Raw genomic sequence first — 19693 nt, 5'->3', positions numbered from 1 at the left:
ATGGCCCCGCCCCCCGCACGGATTGGCCGCTCGCCTCGCCTTGGCTCCGCCCCCTCGCATGGATTGGCCTCTCGCCCCGGCCCCCTGCACGCATTGGCAACTTGGCCACGCCCCGCCCCCCTCACGCATTGCACGCTCGCTCTGGCCCCGACCCCCGCACGCATTCTCCGAACCGACTCCCAGGTGAGTGCTGTACCCCCGGGAGCCCACATCAGCGTACACCGGCAACCCAGCATTGCTGGGGTTGCCGGCGTACGCTGGTGTGGGCTCCCGTGCGAGCGGGGTACGCTGGTAACCATGGAACACATCAAGTAATATTGTAGCATGGTTACCAGCGTACACCGGCTCCCAGGTGAGCGCATCAAGGTCCTGCAGCGGCGGAACACACACACACGCACACACATAAGAACAGACACACACACACACACATCAGATCACACTCAATCTCACACACACCTCACACACACATCACATCGCATCCACACACTCACAACATCCAGTGATATCGCTTGCTTCTCGGCGGCGATACTGTGCGCGCAGTGACCTTCCAGGACCTGCCGGAGGATAACATGGCCGGAAGCATGTGGTATCTCCGGATGTTGTGATTGTGTGAGCGTTGTGCGATATCGTCAGTGTGTGTGTGCGTGTATGCGATCGGATGTGTGTGAGTGTGTTCTGATGTGTGAATGTGTGTGTGTGTGAGTGTATGCAATCGGATCTGTGAGTGTCGGCAGAGGAGCACGGCGTGCAGCACAGCTGCTGGGACCGCCCACCGGTGGGCACAGGGACAAGTGGGGTGTGTGTGTGAGTGTATGCGATCAGATGTGTGCGTTTATACTGTCTGATGTGTGACTGTGGAGCACGATGGGGGGTGCGCAGTATGGGGGATGGAGCACGATCGGGAATGCGCAGCATGGGGGATGGAGCACGATCGGGAATGCGCAGCATGGGGGATGGAGCACGATGGGGAATGCGCAACATGGGGGATGGAGCACAATAGGGAGTGCGCAGCATGGGGGATGGAGCACGATGGGGGGTGCGCAGCATGGGGGATGGAGCACGATGGGGGGTGCGCAGCATGGGGGATGGAGCACGTTTGGGAGTGCGCAGCATGGGGGATAGAGCACGATGGGGAGTGCGCAGCATGGGGAATGGAGCACGTTTGGGAGTGCGCAGCATGGGGGATGGAGCACGATGGGGAATGCACAGCATGGGGGATGGAGCACGATGGGGAATGCGCAGCATGGGGGATGGAGCACAATGGGGAGTGCGCAGCATGGGGGATGGAGCACAATGGGGAGTGTGCAGCATGGGGGATGGAGCACAATGGGGAGTGCGCAGCATGTGGGATGGAGCACGATGGGGGGTGCGCAGCATGGGGGATGGAGCACGATGGGGGGTGCGCAGCATGGGGGATGGAGCACGATGGGGGGTGCACACCTCCCCCCAAAACACACACACACACCACCACACATGCAATGCACAACACACCACACACACACTGGGAACCACAAACACTGCCCTACACAGACACCCACACACACAGACAACGCCGCACACACACAACACCCAACACACAAACACCGCGGCACACACAAATATACGCACATACCGCACAACACACACATTGCACAAAACATACCTCCCCCCAAAACACACCACACACACACAAACCGCGCAACACACACACACAACGCTACAGACACACAGCGCTCCACAAATAACGCAACACACAAACAACACCGCTCTCACCCCCCGCCACACCCAGACAACACCCAGAACATGTACAGCCCCTACACAAACACTTGGTAACTACAGACAACAACATCTATATATATAACAAAAATCATACATGAACTACACAATACATAAATTCTAGAATACCCGATGCGTAGAATCGGGCCACCTTCTAGTATCTTCATAATTGGCTATAAATATAAAAGATGGTGATTTGTAATGATTTTTTTTTTCCCTACAGGATCCATGCATATTGACAACTGTCCAATCGAGCCAAAAATCCCAATCTACCTGATCGTGGCTGGGGCATTTCACTTAATGGCTTTTTTAGTATTCCAGTTGAAGACCGTCTCGGAAAAGTTGGCACGTGCCATAAAAATTGTGCTGTTCCTTATCTCCATTTGTTGGCTTATTGCAGGTATATTAAATGGTGTTACCTATGTCACGCCCCTGGGCTAGTCAGGTCGTCACAGGATTCTGCACAATCTTTCTCTCCCCGTGCAGGACTCAACCCCCCCACGGTTCTGGGTCCCCATCTTGCAGTACTGCTTCCACCAGCATTCACAAATCCAAGATACATCTTGCACCACACCCTGTCAGGCACACCAGTGGACTGCTTAAGCTGGAATAGGGCCGCCCACCTAGGGGTCAGGCAGGGAGGTGGGAGGTGTCAAGTTCAGTTCAGTGGTAGCCCTCGAGCTGTGAGGAGCTCGAGGAAGCTGGGAGTTGGAGCTCCCAGGGGAGAAGCAGACTAGGTCGCAGTCAGTGGTCTGGACCTAGAGGAGTCGGATCCCCGGTCGTAGGGGATTGAGGCTAGGTGCCTGCAATCTGTCTTGGAGGACGGTCGTCAGTCTGGGCCTAATCACCTGTCAGGGACTGAAGGCACGACGGGGTACACGGACCCTAGGTCGGGGAGAAGCTTCAAGCAACCCGGCAATTAACCTACAGCGGACAGAGCCTATATGGACTGTTCCCACGAAGCTCAGAGATCAGGGGCACTAGCGCAACGAGGGGGATAGGGCTTTCCAAACAAGCAGCGCACTGAAATCCCAAGCGTGAGCCCCTGAGAGCAAGCTCTTCTACTTAGCCATAGTGGGGAGTGGGGCCCGGAAAGCTCCAAGCTGACGGGCCACAAAGGAGCTCTAAAAATACTGTGCCAGGAGGCAGGCCATGGACCACCAGGCAGTGCTGCAGGGGACGGGTACCCGGACGAGCTCCCCCAAGAGAGCAGTGGCACCCAGAGACTATTCATTGTTTACACCCAACGCCTCCAGAGCCAATAGTAACTATTCAATGGACATGCCGATTGTTGGACCCCCACTGATCTTTCCTAGTTATAGGTCATACTATACGTCTGAATCGCACTTGTCTAACTTTTGGAAAACCCATGTTACCTGGCTATAGTTTATTTAAGAATGCAAACAAAATGTGCCCTACTCACCCTCCCTGGGTCTAGTGCTGTGTCTCTACCACTGCTTTACCAAGATCGATTATTGTTTGCACCGCTGATGTCACTTCAACAGCACTGCAGCCAATCACTTAATTCAGTGAATGAGTGGCTTGTGCAGTCAATTTGGACGAAGCTGCTCACCTGACTGATTGTCCGCAGCGCTGTTGATGTGACCAGACGGGAAGCAGAAGAACAAATCAAAGTTGGAAAAAAACCCCCTGTAGCCCGGAGAGTTAGTTTCCGAAGCCAGAAAGCCCCTTTTAAATTTAGAGAATACAGTTTTTATCTAAACATATGTGAAATACTGTAAATGTCCTGATATGAAATCATAAGAGGTTGTTAATTTTAAAAATCACATTGTTTCACATTTCACAATAAGCAGCTGCGCAAATATTTCACAAATTCAGTTTACTTTTTTTTAGTTTTATTAGAAACTCAGTTTTGTGAGATAAATCTTCATTCTCGATACATCTTGTGCTCAAAAAGAACAGGGAATACTGACAACATGCACACAAACAATAGAAGAGTGCAAGATGATGGTGTTGTCTTGCATGCACTGCTCTTCCTTGGAGACATATTCCACTTCAGCAAGATTCCTGGATCATCTTCCAGGTCTGTGAGATTCCTGGCTCGTCTTCCAGTTCTGTGAGATTCCTGACTTGTCTTCCAGTTCTGTGAGATTACTGGCCCGTCTTCCAGTTCTGTGAGATTCCTGGCTCGTCTTCCAGTTCTGTGAGATTCTTGGCTCGTCTTCCAGTTCTGTGAGAATACTGGCTTGTGTTCCAGTTCTGTGAGATTCCTGGCTCGTCTTCCAGTTCTGTGAGATTCATGACTCGTCTTCCAGTTCTTTTAGATTCCTGGCTCGTTTTCCAGTTCTGTGAGATTCCTGGCTTGTCTTCCAGTTCAGTAAGATTGCTAGCTCGTCTTCCAGTTCTGTGAGATTCCTGGCTCCTCTTCCAGTTCTGTGAGATTCCTGGATCATCTTCCAGTTCTGTGAGATTCCTGGCTCGTCTTCCAGTTCTGTGAGAGTCATGGCTCATCTTCCAGTTCTGTGAGATTCCCGGCTCGTCTTCCAGTTCTGTGAGATTCCTGGCTCATCTTCCAGTTCTGTGAGATTACTGGCTCATCTTGCAGGTCTGTGAGATTCCTGGCTCGTCTTCTAGTTCTGTGAGATTCGTGGCTCGTCTTCCAGTTCTGTGAATTTCCTGGCTCGTCTTCCAGTTCTGTGAGATTCCTGGCTCGTCTTCTAGTTCTGTGAGATTTGTGGCTCGTCTTCCAGTTCTGTGAATTTCCTGGCTCGTCTTCCAGTTCTGTGAGATTCCTGGCTCGTCTTCCAGTTCTGTGAGATTCCTGCCTCGTCTTCCAGTTCTGTGAGATTCCTGGCTCATCTTCCATGCACTGCTCTTTTGAGGTCTAGCCACAGATTTTCAATGATGTTCAGATCACTGTGAGGGCCATTGTAAAACCTTCAGGATCATTATCCAATTGTAGAAGCCATCCTCTTTTCTCCCCTTTTCAACTTCAGCTTTTTTACAGATGGTGTTCTATTTGCATGAAAAATTTGTTAAAATTTCATTGAATCCATTCTTCCCTCTACCCAAAAATGTTCCGTGCCATTGCCTGCAACACAACCCCAAAGCATGATTGAAGCACCCCGATGGTTAACCCCTTCATGACCAAGGATGTACTAGCACGTCCTAATTCATGCCGGGGTAATCACCGCCGGCCGCTACGGTCAGCCGGCGGCGATGCCTGCACATGTCTACTTATTTGAACAACTGACATGTGGGGCTATTGATAGATAAGTCATCAATGTTTAAAGTCCAGGTCAACCCCTTTAATAAATTTTAATCTGCCATTGACTTCAGTTCTAAAAAATGTGTAAAAAATTCTTCTTGGGCTTCTAAAACAGTACAGTATTGTACACTTCTTTAGTACAAACTAAATGTCAAAATGCGGATTTTTCACAACTCTGCACAATACAAGCCAGTTACAATGTACCATTTACCTCTTTATATGTTTTCATATATGTCGATGTCAGTCGTTTAATAAAAAGGCATTAAATATTTTTCCCCCTTTCTATGTATTTTTTCTCTTTTTCTTCCCCAGGTAGTGTCTGGGTGTTCAGAATTTACCAAGTAAATCCAAGACGCTGCCATGATCTCCTTTACAAATTTGCCTTTGGAATCCTGATCTTCAAGTACATCTTTGTTTGTATAGCGGGTGCTGCCATCCTCTGTTTATGCTTCTGCGCTGGTTTGAATGTAAGTAGTGCGTTTGAGCTTTTAGACCTCATTTAGACTTTTGTTTTTCACGTACCTGTTCAATCCCTGTTTGTTTACACTGTTAGAACACTATTATTGTCTGTGGGGGCTGTTCGGAGGCTTGTTTAAATTTTGAGGCGAGTCACGGATCCCTCATACATGTTTTTTGGTCTATGGAAGCCATCCTCTTAGGGTGAACTCTTAACCAGGGTTCACTAGTTGCCTGCTCCTGTTTCTAACTGGTATGGATCAAGTGCATGCGTAAGGAAATTTACACCGGACAAAGTCAGATGTGAAATCTTTTCTTAAAGGGGTTATCCGGCTTATTTTGCTTTTTTTATTATTTACACTATTGGGCTACATTGGGGCAGGTAAGTAGATAGTGAGCACTTACCTGCCCTGCTGTCAGCCCCTCTCCCTAGGCTCAGAGGGGTCATGTGACTGCTCCTGCTGTGATTTTGCTACTTCCGGTCATTTCATGTCAACATGGGCAGGACCATGTTGACATGCAAATCTGCCACTGCATGTTGCCGCCCTGCTGGGCGGGTACAGTGCGATGAGCCCCGCCCCCCTCCCTGTGCGCTGCTATCTTTGCACTGTATGTGCTGGACAAACACAGGGTTGCCCTCTGTCTAGGACACCGTGAGCGCTGTTTGCCCAACAGTGTCCTCAGCTCATTATGTTGTATGGTGCCCGGGCAACTGTGACCCCCCTCCCCCATGCGCTGTCTCTGATGAATGCAGCCTCCCGCGCTCCTCGCTTCTGAATACAGTCAGAAGCAGGGATGTCACCTGACACCAGCGAACAACAGCACTGAGCTCTGTATGGGACACTGGAATCATCACAGCACGGAGAAGAGACAGCATGCTGCACGGGTGAGAAGGGAGAGCGAGCGGGGGGGGGGCAGAGAAGAGCGTGCACGGCTGACAGAGTGGGGGGCTAGAGAAGAGAGATCATGGGTGACACAGCAGGGGGGCAGAAACGAGACTTCATGGGGGTGAGAGACAGGGGAGTGCTGGGGGGCAGAGGAGACAGTGCAGTGGGAGAGAAGAGAGTGCATGAGGGGGATAATGTATATTATATAACTGTGTGTGTGCGGTACACAGCCCGATGTGTGTGTGTGTATGTATGTGTGTGTGTATGCGGTGCACAGCCCGATGTGTGTGTGTGTATGTATGTGTGTGTGTATGCGGTGCACAGCCTGATGTGTGTGTGTATGCGGTGCACAGCCCGATGTGTGTGTGTGTATGTATGTGTGTGTGTATGCGGTGCACAGCCCGATGTGTGTGTGTGTATGTATGTGTGTGTGTATGCGGTGCACAGCCTGATGTGTGTGTGTATGCGGTGCACAGCCCGATGTGTGTGTGTGTGTATGTATGTGTGTGTGTATGCGGTGCACAGCCCGATGTGTGTGTGTGTATGTATGTGTGTGTGTATGCGGTGCACAGCCTGATGTGTGTGTGTATGCAATGCACAGCCCGATGTGTGTGTGTGTATGTATGTGTGTGTGTATGCGGTGCACAGCCTGATGTGTGTGTGTATGCAATGCACAGCCCGATGTGTGTGTGTGTATGTATGTGTGTGTGTATGCGGTGCACAGCCTGATGTGTGTGTGTATGCGGTGCACAGCCTGATGTGTGTGTGTGTGTATGTATGTGTGTGTGTATGCGGTGCACAGCCCGATGTGTGTGTATGCGGTGCACAGCCCGATGTGTGTGTGTGTGTATGTATGTGTGTGTGTATGCGGTGCACAGCCCGATGTGTGTGTATGCGGTGCACAGCCCGATGTGTGTGTGTGTGTATGTATGTGTGTGTGTATGCGGTGCACAGCCCGATCTGTGTGTGTGTATGTATGTGTGTGTGTATGCGGTGCACAGCCTGATGTGTGTGTGTGTATGCGGTGCACAGCCCGATGTGTGTGTGTGTGTATGCGGTGCACAGCCCGATGTGTGTGTGTGTATGTATGTGTGTGTGTATGCGGTGCACAGCCTGATGTGTGTGTATGCGGTGCACAGCCCGATGTGTGTGTGTGTGTATGTATGTGTGTGTGTATGCGGTGCACAGCCCGATCTGTGTGTGTGTATGTATGTGTGTGTGTATGCGGTGCACAGCCTGATGTGTGTGTGTGTATGCGGTGCACAGCCCGATGTGTGTGTGTGTGTATGCGGTGCACAGCCCGATGTGTGTGTGTGTATGTATGTGTGTGTGTATGCGGTGCACAGCCTGATGTGTGTGTGTATGCGGTGCACAGCCTGATGTGTGTGTGTGCGGTGCACAGCCTGATGTGTGTGCGGTGCACAGCCTGATGTGTGTGTGTGCAGTGCACAGCCTGATGTGTGTGTGCGGTGCACAGCCTGATGTGTGTGTGTGCGGTGCACAGCCTGATGTGTGTGTGTGTGCGGTGCACAGCCTCATGTGTGTGTGTGCGGTGCAGAGCCCGATGTGGTGTGCGGTGCAGAGCCCGATGTGGTGTGCGGTGCAGAGCCCGATGTGGTGTGCGGTGCAGAGCCCGATGTGGTGTGCGGTGCAGAGCCTGATGTGGTGTGCGGTGCAGAGCCTGATGTGGTGTGCGGTGCAGAGCCTGATGTGGTGTGCGGTGCAGAGCCTGATGTGGTGTGCGGTGCAGAGCCTGATGTGGGGCTGTTATTTGCAATGCTGTAGTGATACCAGGTCAGGTGCTGGGGCAGAATATACTGACAGGGACTATGTGTGCAGGGGGCGAGGCTGGACACTGGGGTGAGGCTGGACACTGAGGCCGGGCGGTGCCAGCTGTGACTGGGAGGTTCAGCACAGGAAGTGGTCATGTTTGCTGGAGCTGAATGTAAACAAGAAGCTGCAGAGAATAAAGGGATAATTCAAGAGGAACAAAAGTTAGAAAACAAAAAATAACAATGTAGGGGTGTTTAATATGACAATACAGCACAGAGTGTCCATTGGTCAGTGGGACAATCCATAGGTTAACCAATGGGCGGATCTGCGGTGATGCTGCTGGGCGGGTCTATGACGTCATCAGGGCGGATCTGCGATGACGATGGTGGGCAGGTCTATGATGTCATCAGGGCGGATCCATGGTGATGCTGATGGGCGGGTCTATGATGTCATCAGGGCGGATCCATGGTGATGCTGATGGGCAGGTCTATGATGTTATCAGGGCGGATCCATGGTGCTGCTGATGGGCAGGTCTATGATGTTATTGTGGCACCCTGGACTAGCCAGGTAGCCACAGACAAAACACTCACACCCCCCCCCACCCCCAGGCAGTTACATTAGCCAGACACAAAACCCTTGTTGCCTCCCTCCAGGGTCTGATGTCCACACCAGGTAGGGTGGAGCCAGGCGGTTGGCCCCACCCACCAAGGAGTTCACAGGCCTGGAGGCGGGAAAAAGCAGTCAGTTTAGTCCAGAAGGTAAAAGTGAGAGGTCACGTACTGCGAGTGTCTGGGTCGGAGCCCAGGCACTGAGAGCAAGGTTGGCAGACGGTGGTGGCCGGCTGCAGGAGTGGTGGAACTCCGCAGAGCCGTAAGGACCGAGGCTGGGCGGTGGCCCACCTGTACTGGACCGGGGAACGGAGTGAAGCTAAGCACACAGGCAGGGCCATCGGACCCCGACCAGGCTTGGAGCCGCCGTCAATAGTCAAATCCGAATGTGACAGGAACCCCCGGGGTTCCCTAACAACCAAGTCCCGTCAGAAGGCAACCGTCCGCACCGTGAGGGTATACAGCCACCGCCACAGGCTAGAGACCCGAGGGCCAGCGCCTGCGGGCAAAACGGGCTCCTCCGGTATCCATACACCGGGGAGCGGACTACCGTTGGGGACCCATCGTAGTCAAGAGCATACACCAAGGTGCAGGGAAAGACAGCCACCATCACCTGCCCGGGGAGAGAGACACTGCAGCCGGCTGCGGGACCCGTCCATTCAGCCGTTTGGTTTACCGGAGACTTTGTGCATCTTTTGCTGAGTGAGTACACCAGTGCCATCCGGCACCGCGCCGCGCTGGCCCTGCAACCCTGCACCTCACCAACCCTGCCTCCCCGTCATACCACCGGGCCCGGGACCACCAACCCCTACCCACGGAGGGGTAAAACAACATCCCAGCTGCTCCCTACCATCGCTCCCGGGATCCCCGTCACCAGCAGCGGTGGTGCCCATGTTCACCACAACCCGTGGGTGGCGTCACGGACTAAATCCCCAAACAAACAACCCCTTTTCACTCACGGACGAGGAGCGCTGCTCGAGTCCCCGGCTCCGGCCCACCGCTTGAGCCGCCGAGCAGCAGCACCGGACCCGGGCATTAGCGAGTGCAGCGCTCCGCCGCCCGCGACATTATCAGGGCGGATCCATGGTGCTGCTGATGGGCAGGTCTATGATGTTATCAGGTTGGATCCATGGTGTTGCTGATGGGCAGGTCTATGATGTTATCAGGGCAGATCCATGGTGATGCTGATGGGCAGGTCTATGATGTCATCAGGGCGGATCTGCAATGACGATGGTGGGCAGGTCTATGATGTCATTGGGGCGGATCTGCGGTGATGCTGATGGGCGGGTCTATGATGTCATCAGGGCGAATCCATGGTGATGCTGATGGGCAGGTCTATGATGTCATCAGGGCGGATCCATGGTGATGCTGGTGGGCAGGTCTATGATGTCATCAGGGCGGATCCATGGTGATGCTGATGGGCAGGTCTATGATGTCATCAGGGCGGATCCATGGTGATGCTGATGGGCAGGTCTATGATGTCATCAGGTCGGATCCATGGTGCTGCTGATGGGCAGGTCTATGATGTTATCAGGGCGGATCCATGGTGATGCTGATGGGTCCTTTCCTTACATGGTGATCTGGATATTTCTTGAATTCCAGGGCAGGGTGTGGAGAACAGGAAATGGCGGCCATCTTTAGATCTGTGTCGTGTATGATCTGAAAACTGGCTTATGTATAGAGAATCGATTTTATTGAACACATTTCACACAGTCCCCTATGTCCAGAGGTTAATTAAGCATTTGATCCAATGGCTCTTCTCAGCAATCCGTGTAACTTTATGTTTTTGACATTATAATGAGTGGGGGATTGTTACGGGGGAACCGACAGATTAGGACCAGGGGATATATATCCCAATCGCCAGTCGGGGCCCACCGTGCTCCAGATGGTAATGGAGCTGCTGGCACCCTGTGGGTTAGGCGGAGAATCTAGAGCTGGATGGCTCTGAGATAACCCAGGGAACCGATCACGTGTGAAGTGACACGTCAGACCGGACGACAACCCAGTTACCGTGTCGGTGGAATTGGCACAACCCCGATCACGTGTGCAGGGAATACGTCAGCCCGGATGGTGGCCAGGTAGCGTTGACCGAGAAGACCGCTACGACAGTGCCCTGTCGGCCACGTGTGTCAGACACGACAGGCCGAGCGGTCCTTCGATTAGCGTTTCTGGTCACTACGCGAATGGCCACGTGTATAGAGGACACGGCAGGCCAAGGGATCACACCAGTAGCGTTGACTGGGAAGCTAAGGAGGATAATAGGTTCACACACCCAATCCTGGAACACCATGTTAACTCCACTGGGGTCCTGGGGTATGCTGTCCGTGCACGTAGGAGGCACAACCGGACACGTGACGCAGCAGGTATACTGTCAGTGTGCGTAGGAGGCACAACCGGACAGGAGACGCAGCAGGTATGCTGTCCGTGTGCGTAGGAGGCACAACTGGACAGGTGACGCCGCAGCCCAGTTAACACCACTGGACTGCTATAGCACAACAGGAATGGTAGCAAGGAAGCACGGCGCCTGATCCTCATGTGCTGAGCCACGAATCTTGGCGTGACAGGCACCGTTCGTCTAGCCCTACCTACCGCTTCCAACAAGGCTTAAGCCACCATGAATTCTAAGTGAATATGAGTAAAGACTGCGCACCTCCATGTTGTCTCCAGCCCCTTTTATAACCTAGATCTGGCCCAAACCCAGGGTGGAACCACCAAGGTCCAATATCAGAGTGCCATATCATCAGCGACGTCACCAGCGGCCTATCCGGAACCGCCACGTCATTGAAGACCTCATGGCAGCCACGCCCCAAACACTTCAGCAGTCATCGTCTGACGACCAATGGTGAGGTGCCAGATCATAGGGGCGGGCCTCTGCGAGCCAGTCCGGAGTAGCCACGTCATCAGGACACTTGACACCCTCTGCCCTATCAGGGTCTGCCACCTCACGGACATGCTCAGTGAGATCCTTACCAGACCTAGCCTCTGATGCACTATCTGCCTGAGCATGCTCAGTAGGCACATCCCAGAACTTAGACACAGCACGATGTCCAAGTACCTGTGCAGAGAGGCTGTTAGGATTAATTGTGGGAGCATGCTCAGTAGCCTGAACTGAGGACTTGGTCTCAGAAATGACACAATCAGGCTGAGCATGCTCACTAGGCAAAACACCGGGCTTAGACTCTGGCTGGGGTAAATCGGCGCACGCTTGCGCACTAGCCGCCTCTCCACACTTAGACGTGGTGGAAGGAGCAGCCAACTGGACGACCCGAGGCACGGCCAAGAACGGCAGCCGGCGCCTGGGTGCAACAGGAACCGCAGCAGGCTGCTTGTGGCTATGGCGGCGCCGGTTCGTAACAGTGATGCTTTGCAATATATCTTTTTTTTTACATGAGAAAGTCACTGATAAACTTTGAGAGTAAACACTGACCGAATACGGATGAAAATAGGACTCAAGACAAAGCACTGAAGTCTGAATGAGGCCCTAATTTGTACAGATGCATTATAAGGATAATGAAAAGAGCCATAATTTAAAGGGAATCTGTCACCAGGTGTTTACCTCCTAATCTGAGAGCAGCATAATGTAGGTGCAGAAATCTTGATTCCAGCGATGTGTCACTTACTGGGCTGCTTAGTGTAGTTTTGATAAAATCACTGTTTAATCAGCAGTAGATTATCATTACAGGACTACTTGTCGTGCTGCAGGTAGTCCAGGATATTCATGAGCTCTATATAACTGCTAGATCTGCACATAAAACAAAGCGTAGGTGGAAGACAAATTAACACATTGTGGATTTGAAGGACGCACCGCAGGTCAGTTTACGTTAAGTATAAAAAGGCACAGAGGGCAGGAGATTTCTATAAATCCCATCCACTTTGCTGAACGAGTAAGATGCTGCAAAAATAGGTAATGTCAAAAACTCACCAAAAACTCAACGGGGTTGTCCACTACTTTAACATTCATGGTATATCTGTAGAATAGGTCATCATTGTCTGATTGGCCGAGGTCCATCACCCGGTACCTCCACTGATCAGCTGCTTGCTGTGCTGGCTGTGGCCGGAAATGCTCAGTTCCATAGCCGCCCCGTCTTCTGATAGCGGCCGTATGTTGGAGTGGCTACCGGGAGCCATGGTAGTCATAGCAGAGGTACCCTGTCATTAACCCCTCACACCCCAGTCGCCACTCCAGTGTAACACAGCAACAAAAATCCATTCATCTGCTGACACAGTAACTCAGACACATGTAGGACTTTACTTGATAGTTTTGCACACACATCTTCATCTCTCAATATGCGGGCACAGTCTTTAACCACGACGGGGTTTTCCATATTAAAAGTCATGATGTCCAATTTACAGGCTGACCACTTCCCTGGCACTTGGTTCTTCGAGAAAACCTCTAAGGCTGCTTTCACACCTCCGGTTTTTCCTGTGCGGCACAATCCGGGACTTTGCAGGAAAAACGCAACCGTTTTTTTTTGTTGCCGGTTGCGTTTTTCCTGCATAGACTTTAATTAGTGCCACATTGTGCAGCATGGGCTTGCGTTCCCTCAGATTTTTGCCGCATGCGGCAGAATTAGCCGATGTGGCGGCCGGATGGAACGTTGCCTGGCACGGTTTTTTGTGCGGCAAAAAAAAAACCGCATCGCGCCGCATCCGGCCGATGCGGCGCATTTTTCAATGCATGCCTATGGACGCCGGATGCGGTGCGATGCGACAAATGACTCGCCCACCCCAGGGCTATGGGACACCCGGTGCCGGGCCGGACTAGTCCGGGGGTAGTCAGTGGTGGCGGGGCCCGACTCCGTGGCCCTGGTGGGTGTCAGTTAAAATGGCTGATAACTTGGGGGTGATTAAAGTTTGTGTTCGTGACGCCACCTGTGGTATGCGGCTATTAAGCCGCCGCTGCTGTGTAAGGCCTCCGGGGTGATGATATGGCAGCAATGGTGGTACTGCTCCCCACAGGTGGAGCGGTGCCCCGGGGACACTGTTGGTGCTCGTGAGAGTCTATGGTGTTGTGTGGATAACACGGTGCAGGGCTGACAGGCAATGAAAGAAACAGGCACAAACAACAGTCTCTTTACCTTCTCCTCTTTTACTTTACAAACGGTTAGTCCTGGGAGACCTTTACAGGTGGTAGAGGGCTCCGGCCGGCCTGGAAGTAACGGAGATGTCGTTTTGGCCAGCTGAGTATGAGGCCTACTCCTGTTCTTTTCTTTACTGTGCTAGGACCCTGCTCTCTGGATTTAGCAATGGCCCTCTTGCTGCTGGGACCGGTGGTACGTCCCTTTCCCTCTGTGGTAGGCTGCGCAGGCCCTCTCTGGTGCTTCTCTGCTGGAGTCCACACCGGGCCCTGATGATGCAGCTGTACCTTCGGGCTGTTTATGGGCCAGGTGCTTGCAGCTCTCCTGCCCTTCGGATTCGGCTACCAGGGAGTATTTTAGGCCCTGGTGGCCACAGACTCCGATGTCCAAGTCTCCTCTGTGCCTCTCTGCTCCTCCTGTTTCACTGGGCCAAGCTGCTCCAGCTCTAGGCCCCAGTTCCACAGGACACTGCGTCTGCACACTTTGCTTTCTCCTACAGACTGAACACTAACTCCTCCCTCAGGCCAGACTTAAGGAATGCTCCCTGGAACTTCAGGTTCAGAGCTCCCCCTGCTGGCCTGAGGGAGAACTGCGTTGGATGTTAAACTTACTGGCCAGTAGACCTCCCAATTACCTCCAGGCTCAGCATTAACCCTTTGGAGGGGCAATGCTGTTGTGGCGACCAGGTCCTGGGGCGCCACACAAACACCGCATCCGGCCGCCGCATGCGGTTTTTGCCACTGCGCATGCTCAGTAGCGTGCCGCAAGCGGCAAAAACTGGACGGGCCGTTTTTAAAAAACTTATGCAAAGGATGCGGCTTTTTCGCCGCATCCGTTGCATAGGTTTTAGAGCCGGACTGGCCGGCTCTGCACCTACCGGATGTGTGAAAGCAGCCTAAGCCCCTCATCTCCTCTAAAGACGTCACAGTAAGTTGCAGGTTCAACTTCTGCTCTCACGTTCGGTTCCCACCCTCTTTTTAGGGTCTCACTAACCATCAGTCTCTTGAGGGGGTTCTTTGGGTATTCCTTCCAGGAAAACAAACGCCACTCAGACCGCACGGTGTATACCCTCTTCTGAGGATGCAGTTACACTCAGTCCTTCCTCGCACAGGACTCTGCGTGACCGGTGTCCGAGTCTGACCCTGATGGTCTGGCCATATTACTCGAAACGCGCTTCTGGCCTATTAGGCCTATTGCAGCTGCAGGTACTCTCTCTCCTCACTGGGGACTCTCCTCCCCTCCTCTTATTACTTGCCTTTTTTATCTACCATAACCCTCCCTGCAATTAACCCTTTTCCTACCCAGCGGCTACCAGGAAAGCAGTCTATACAACATTGTGATCTAGTGGCCACACAACACATAACATACCCCTTTAATGTACATACACACAGTGTTTTTACCTCTGTGGGGGTGGCAGAGCCATATACCCCCTTACACGTAGCACATCCACCTCCTATTGAAATCAATTTCTCGACTAATGTGTATGGGGCCTTAACTGATTGGGAACAGAGTTATCTCTGCTGTTATGGGAGTTGTGTCCTATGTAGACGACTGAATGAGACTTTACCTTTTCTTTTCACCTTTTCTATGTTTTAGATGGCATTTTCATCAGAGATTCCTGTCAGAAACAGATTCCAAGAAAATGTATAAGCTCTGACCTGGCATCTGGATCCCTCCAACCTAAGGGTCTTCATCAGGCGCTGATGAAGGAGACATGGACATAGGAAAGTTCCCGGCTTCTCTCTTGATGCGTATACGCTCATTATATATATACTTTGAGGTGATCTCTACGGCTGTAGAAGGAAACATCTTCGCTCTCGTGCTGTCACTCCCATCTATAATGATATACAGTTTGTGGGAAAGAGAATTGCTAAAAAGATCTTTAATAAAATTATATTATATGCCTGCAAATCAGATTAAAGTATACATATTAGGGGAATATATAGGGAAATAATGCACACATTAGAATTTTTTTTCATGGATGATGGTCCTAATTCTTTCCCTGCCGTGATTCCAATATATTTTATCAAGCTTTTCTTCTAAAGTAAGAAAAAGTGAAGATATATTCCGATTCCGATGTAAGCAAGTTAGCGGAACCGGCTTAGCCATGGGGATGGTCATGTAGGCCCCACAGTTAGACTTCTTCCACTTCTTGACTGCTTAAATGGGTTGTCCACTACTTTTACATTGATGGCCTATTCTTAGGGGTACTTTGCACGTTGCGACATCGCTACTGCGATATCGTCGGGGTCAAATCGAAAGTGACGTACATCCGGCGCCGGTAACGATGTCGCAACGTGTAAAGCCTAGGAGAGAAGATGAACGAGCGTGAAACAGTCAAAAATCGGTGATCTGTGTCACATCGTTCATTGTCATAATATCGGTGCGTCCGCAGGTACGATGTTGTTTGTCGTTCCTGCAGCTCCACACATCGCTGTGTATGACACCACAGGAGCGAGGAACAACTCCTTACCTGCCTCCACCGGCTATGCGGAAGGAAGGAGGTGAGCGGGATGTTTACGTCCCACTCATCTCCGCCCCTCCGCTTCTATTGGCCGCCTGCCGTGTGACGTCGCTGTGACGCCGCAGGACCTGCCCCCTTAGGAAGGAGGTGGTTCGCCGGCCAGAGCGACGTCGCAGGGCAGGTAAGTGCGTGTGAAGCTGCCGTAGCGATAATGTTCGCTACGGCAGCTATCACAAGATATTGCATGTGCGACGGGGGCGAAGCCTATCGCGCTCGGCATCGCAAGCATCGGACATTGATTGCCTATTCTTAGGTTAGGTCGTAAAAGTAAAAATAGTGGACAAAATCTTTCATGTGGTGAATGTGATATATACTGATTCCTTACATTTGCACAGTCTTAAGAATGATGGACCAAACCATAAATAATACAGGTAGGCCCCCGATGAAGACTTTTTCAGGCATCTTTGTCTTCATATTCTTATTTTCCAAAGCAAATTTTAAATATTTGAATAGAAACCTGTAAGACTGAGCATGTTAGAGGTGATAATTAGCATCCAGAACATGTGTCTGTCACAGGTAGAAGCCACCATTGAGTTGATTGACACCCCACTTAGCTTATGACGTGCCAAGCGAGGACATTAATCAACTGACGGGAGGACACTAAAGAGTGTAAAGACATTACAGCACAGGTTCATAGATGATTCTTTCTGTGAGGTAAAACATTTCCCTGCCCGCTTTTAAAAAAAATGTTTTACCTCACATAAAGAATCATCTATGATCCTGTGCTGTAATGTCTTTATACTCTTCTGCGTCCTCCTCAGCCCTGGAGATGTGGTATGATCGGACCATGTTCCTGTACGGTCAGACACGGCCATTACACAGTACACAGCAGGGACACTTATATAAGATTATCTCAGCACAGGAAAAAATTTTTAAAACACATCCAATTGTGGAAATGATTATTATTCCAAGATTTATTGATTAAAATAAGAAAACCCGACAATTGTAGACCTAACATTTATTCATCGGCGACCCTAAAGTCTGCGCAATGAATAGTATTTCGTCTTGCTGTTCAGTTGCTTGTGGTTGTAGTAGTGAAAACATTTCTGGCGTTTCTTCTTAATAGTAGTACCGGTGTGGTGTCCTGCTTGCATCACTTTAGGCTATGTGCCCACGCTGCGGATTTTGCGCGGATTTTGCCGCGGATTTGCCGCGGATTTACCGCGGATTTTCCGAAAATCTGCAGCAGCGGCACTTCCAAGCCATTTCAATGGCATTTTGGAAATGCTGTGTCCATGCTGCGGATTTTTCCGCTGCGGATTTGCCGCGGATTTTGGTGCGGAAAAATCTGCAGCATGTCAATTCTTTGTTGTGGATTTTGGTGCGGATTTGGGTATAGAATGGGAAGAAAAAAAATCCGCATCAAAATCCGCGGCAAATCCGCGGTAAATCCGCGGCAAATCCGCGGGTGCGGATTTGCCGCGAAAGTCGCGGATTTTCATGCAGAAAAATCCGCAGGTACATTCTACCGTGGACACATAGCCTTATAACTTTGTCATTGCGCTGGTCCTACTTATTAGAAGACGCGTCAGGGATGACGTCAAATATTAGTGCTGTAATGGGGGAGACAAGAAAGGCGCAATAGGGTTTTACCCGGTTTACAGAGTGAAAGAGGATAAAAACAGTGCACTCACCTGGCCGGGTTGTGCCAGTCACAACCCCTTTGTTAGCATGGATGAGCGCTTGGGTGGTTCTGCAGCGGCCCCGTTATAGAGCAGATTTTAAATATGAAGGACTGGAGAAAACGGGTTTATTGCCGCGCTAAAAACCACGAGCATGTATAAGTCAAATTATTCTCTTTATTTAGATCATTCCTACGCGTTTCCGAGGCTCATCTGCCTCCTTCATCAGGGAAAAAGAATCTTACAGACAGAGAGGATTTATCCTTATGAAGCAGCAAACAGAGAAAAAAAAAAATGTGAAAGCAACCAATCATGACATCATCATTACATCTGTTCCTGAGCGATGACTCATTGCCTCATGGAATAAGGCTATGTCATAACATATACAACACAAGTTTCAAAAAAAAATTTTCCGCATAAGAGGCAATAAACAATAAAGGACAAAGAGAAAATGAATAAAAATGAACAAAAAATTCTTATTTGAATATGCGCTTGTCTGTGTTTCATTTTTAGAAAAATGGTCTTTGAGTGTATATGAAAAGAGGGAGAAGTTTTTATTTGTGATTTATTTATTTGTTTATTTTATTTATTTTATATAATATATATAAGAAAGGGAAAAGTATTTTATTTAAATATGAAAATATATATGTAAAAGCAATGGACAAAGGGAAAGAGGATTAATTCCCGTATCCAAGACAGATTCAAACTCATAGAATTGCGTCTGTGTTCTCATATGCTATTAAGCTACCAATGCTCCATATAAACAGCTTGGTGTTGAAAGCAACCACAGATAAACACCTGGACAATTAGGGGATTAGAAAAAAGGTGTATATTTATAAGACCCATAAAGTATAGAGAGATACAGGTTTGTGATATGCTATTCAGTATATATGAAAATCAATATATATGAAATAGAATATGTGATGATTTTTTATATTGCATTCTAAAAGAGATGCATTTAGTATAATTCTAATTAGTGATATGCGGAGAGAAAAAATATATTTATTTAATGGTGTATTTATAAGTATATAAGAATGAGTGATATTAACCACAGTGATTTCATTATGAGACATGACATAAAGGAAGGAGGAACATGCAATTTCAGAACTAGAGAAAAAAAAAAAAAAAAAAAAAATGAATGAAGAACGAAAAATTATAATGCACATACATGAAGAGACAGTTTCTCTGTCTAGAAAGGTGAAGTGGGTTCAGACCGTGCGAAAGAGATGAACCGCGCATGATCACGATACGTATAAGGAGCAAGTTCCTCACCAAAGGAGGTGATGTGAGGTCAAACTGTGGGGAAAGGAGATGAGTGTGCGAAGTGCCGATTCATGGAGAAACATGAATCACGATATTAGAAACAAAGCAAGAGAAAGAGATGCACGGGGTATTAGCCGACAATAAGAGGTCGGGGAATAAAGTCTGATTGGATTACAAAGATATGTAAATATTGAAATATATGAATAAAGTCTGATTGGATTACAAAGAATATGTGAATATAAATGTAGGTTGTGATACAAAATATTGTGTGTGAGGGTGTGAATTAAACATAACGATCTCTGAGGCAGAATAGTGACATCTATATATACATATATATAAATGCATGCACATATATATACACATACCTGCATACACACATATATATACGTGAAATCAGAATTGAAACAATTGACAAAAATACTGAGGGTCTAAAAGAAAATTCAGAATAAGAAAATATATGGCACAGATATCCTGATAGTGTCACAAAGATATGTGAAT

General features: G+C 49.7%; 1 protein-coding gene across 1 annotated transcript in view; it reads left to right on the top strand.

Moving 5' to 3' along the window:
* LOC142255032 (transmembrane protein 272-like) overlaps positions 1-18393 on the top strand; it is a 25303-nt gene extending 6910 nt beyond the window's left edge. Inside the window, exons 4-6 of the mRNA XM_075326465.1 lie at positions 1979-2155; positions 5297-5451; positions 15383-18393. Coding sequence (XP_075182580.1) covers positions 1979-2155; positions 5297-5451; positions 15383-15436 — 386 coding nt within the window. The 3' untranslated portion in view covers positions 15437-18393. The remainder of the gene's footprint in view (positions 1-1978; positions 2156-5296; positions 5452-15382) is intronic.
* Positions 18394-19693: the final 1300 nt, after the last annotated feature.

Source organism: Anomaloglossus baeobatrachus, chromosome 10 (genome assembly GCF_048569485.1).
Source record: "Anomaloglossus baeobatrachus isolate aAnoBae1 chromosome 10, aAnoBae1.hap1, whole genome shotgun sequence".
In the NCBI taxonomy this organism is placed as follows: domain Eukaryota; kingdom Metazoa; phylum Chordata; class Amphibia; order Anura; family Aromobatidae; genus Anomaloglossus; species Anomaloglossus baeobatrachus.
Note: the sequence above shows the minus strand (reverse complement) of the source record. Positions and strands in the feature narration are given on the sequence as shown.